This window comes from Aplysia californica, unplaced genomic scaffold (assembly GCF_000002075.1).
Source record: "Aplysia californica isolate F4 #8 unplaced genomic scaffold, AplCal3.0 scaffold00079, whole genome shotgun sequence".
NCBI lineage: Eukaryota > Metazoa > Mollusca > Gastropoda > Aplysiida > Aplysiidae > Aplysia > Aplysia californica.
The window spans coordinates 891,992-894,491 of NW_004797349.1; the positions used below are offsets into that span (position 1 = coordinate 891,992).

The 2,500-nt window shown below is 35.0% G+C and overlaps 1 protein-coding gene across 2 annotated transcripts in view; it reads right to left on the minus strand.

The window, feature by feature from the left end:
* Nucleotides 1-420: 420 nt before the first annotated feature.
* Nucleotides 421-2,500, minus strand: part of LOC101849445 (protein white) — a 70,534-nt gene continuing 68,454 nt past the window's right edge. For both annotated transcript variants that reach the window (XM_005094283.3, XM_005094284.3), the window contains exon 22: nucleotides 421-1,380. In XM_005094283.3, the coding sequence (XP_005094340.1) occupies nucleotides 1,276-1,380 (105 nt within the window). In that variant the 3' untranslated portion in view covers nucleotides 421-1,275. The remainder of the gene's footprint in view (nucleotides 1,381-2,500) is intronic.

Sequence of the window (2,500 nt, forward strand, 5' to 3'; positions counted from 1 at the left end):
CTCCTGACTCTTTCTGCAGCCTTTCTACTCCTACTCCTACTCCTTCGCATCTTCTTACTGCTGTCTTTCAGTCACACCCCTGATCTTCTGGTAGGAAAGATCTACACCTCGACTTGTATAGATCATTCACCATCTCAAAGGTGCAGCTCTATGGTCTTTGTTTAGATCTATAACCTGTATTTGAATTCATTTACTTGGGCAGAATAAAGAACTATACACAGTTGCGTGGAATTTTAAAAAAATGAACAGCAAGCGTTCATACTCCTTAATAGATCACATACCTAACACTGAACATTGCACGAATGCCATTTGCGCATGAATTTCAGTTAACATTGAAATTCAGTTTCAAAACACCGTAACAATCGACACTCATAGACGATACAAAAAAAAAGAAACAAAAACAAAAACAAAACAGGAACCTAAAGAACAATGCATGCAGTTATATTCACGTGAACAATGAAACATAATCCATATATCAAATAAATAACGTTAAAAATTGTAACGTTTCAACAGTCTCTCCGGAGATATTTAACAAAGTATATTTAATCATTATCAAATCCACTTTTAGCACACTTCAGTTTTGGCATTTAAAACGTGTGATGTTAAGGTTGTCAAGGCCTAATTAAAACGTTCAGAAAAGATACATAGCAAGGGAGTGTATAATATTACATTTGAGTAAATTCAGCCATGAATATGTTACTCCTTTGTTTAAAAAAAACTGCCCGCTTTATTCCTTTTACCAACAAAGACATTGCACATTCAGATACTGTACACTGTTACATATAACAAAAAATGCATTGGTATGAAGGTTTGTGGGGCCCATCGACAATTGAAGTAAACAATACCGCTCTCTAGAATAGACACGATTGTCGAATAGCTTTTCTCCACTTTTTCGCACAATTCTATGTTATATATATAACATACTTTTAAAGAAAGGTATTTATGTTTTGTCAAGACATCCCATTGAGATTTGCAGATGGCCTATGCACCATCCGAATTATTAAAATCATCAAACTCTTAATACTCAGAGGAGTACAACCAATAAATAAAAAATTGTGAACATATAAGATTCTTCTAGCTACGTGTACTATAAAGATAAGAAAACAAAACAGCTAATTTAGTACTCCTGTAATACTTAATGTAGCAATGTAGTATGGCTTCATCAAAGAAATAATCCATAGCAAAGATTTAACAGTAATGTACACATTTGTATACTTGTGCAACAACTTTAGTTAAAACAATATTCAGTGTGGCTTGTTGTCTTTAAGTTGACCTTTAACCTTTTGATCTCTTGGCTCTCAAGACAAGAACAAGAAAGGACAAGATGCGGAAGCCAACCATCAAAGCAAACATGATTCCGATATCTCGCCAGACATTATCCTGAAAAAAAAGAAAAAAGTAAGTTGCAAGCAAATTATTTCTTCAACTTTGAAAACATCAATTAAATGTTCTTTAAGTTTTCACTAAAAATGTATATTTTGTCGCTCACACCAAAACAAACAGAGTCATTTCCTATACTATATCTATTCTTAAGGGAAGCTGCAAACTTCTATCGAATCCCTTCTAAGTAGTTCAATATTTTAAAACTGACTCTGGAAGTGGATACTTTTCTCGTTTTGAGTCTTCTCTATCACATTTCCCGAAGGCCATGAACTGCCATGAGTCATGGTTCTGTTGTGGCTTTACGCCGAATCTCAACCACCTAAGAAAAACAATAATGACCCCTTTCAAATTCGAATTCACAGCTCTTGGGCCGTCTATAAACGACTATAAACTGAAACGCACATTATATTTTCTAGGAGGTTAAATCCTCCCCCCCCCCTCACCTTCTCCTTTTACCTTTAAAAAAAAGAAAAGAAAAAATCCCTCAGGACTGCCTGCACTCCTGTAGGTGAGTCCCTTCATTTCATACTCATAAGAATAGCTGATGGTGATACAAATATTTTAAGATTACGTTATATGTGCTGAAGCTAGCAAGTGGATTGTAATAGACACAGCCATCAAAGACAACTTTGGGTATTGTCGTTAATCAAAATGTTTGCGAATGAGCACTGTGGCAAAGAGATACTTGAGCGTTCGCTATAACTAAACCCCAAAATGCTTTGCTAGTTGCCACGGGGTATCTCTTTCCATGTTGGATAATGGAGGTTTTACAGCAGAAATAGCTCCTCTTACATGGTAAAGTAAAGTTGCTTGATTTTATCAAACATTTAAGACAAGACAAATAATAGAACCATATCTGGAACATACAAGGAACTAAATCAAATACGATAGCGAGTTGTTAGTTTCCAACGTAAACCACACGGCTTTGAGTACTAAATATTTAAGCAGGTAGAATAGTGCGAGCACAGGCAATGTAAAGTATGAACTTTTACTGTGCCTTGATAAAAGATGAGATCCATTTCCTAATTACTGTTTTAAGTATGCTAGCAAAACACATTTAATTGTACATGTATAAAATGTAGATCTGGGAATAGTATGTTCTCTGTCATTTGTATAA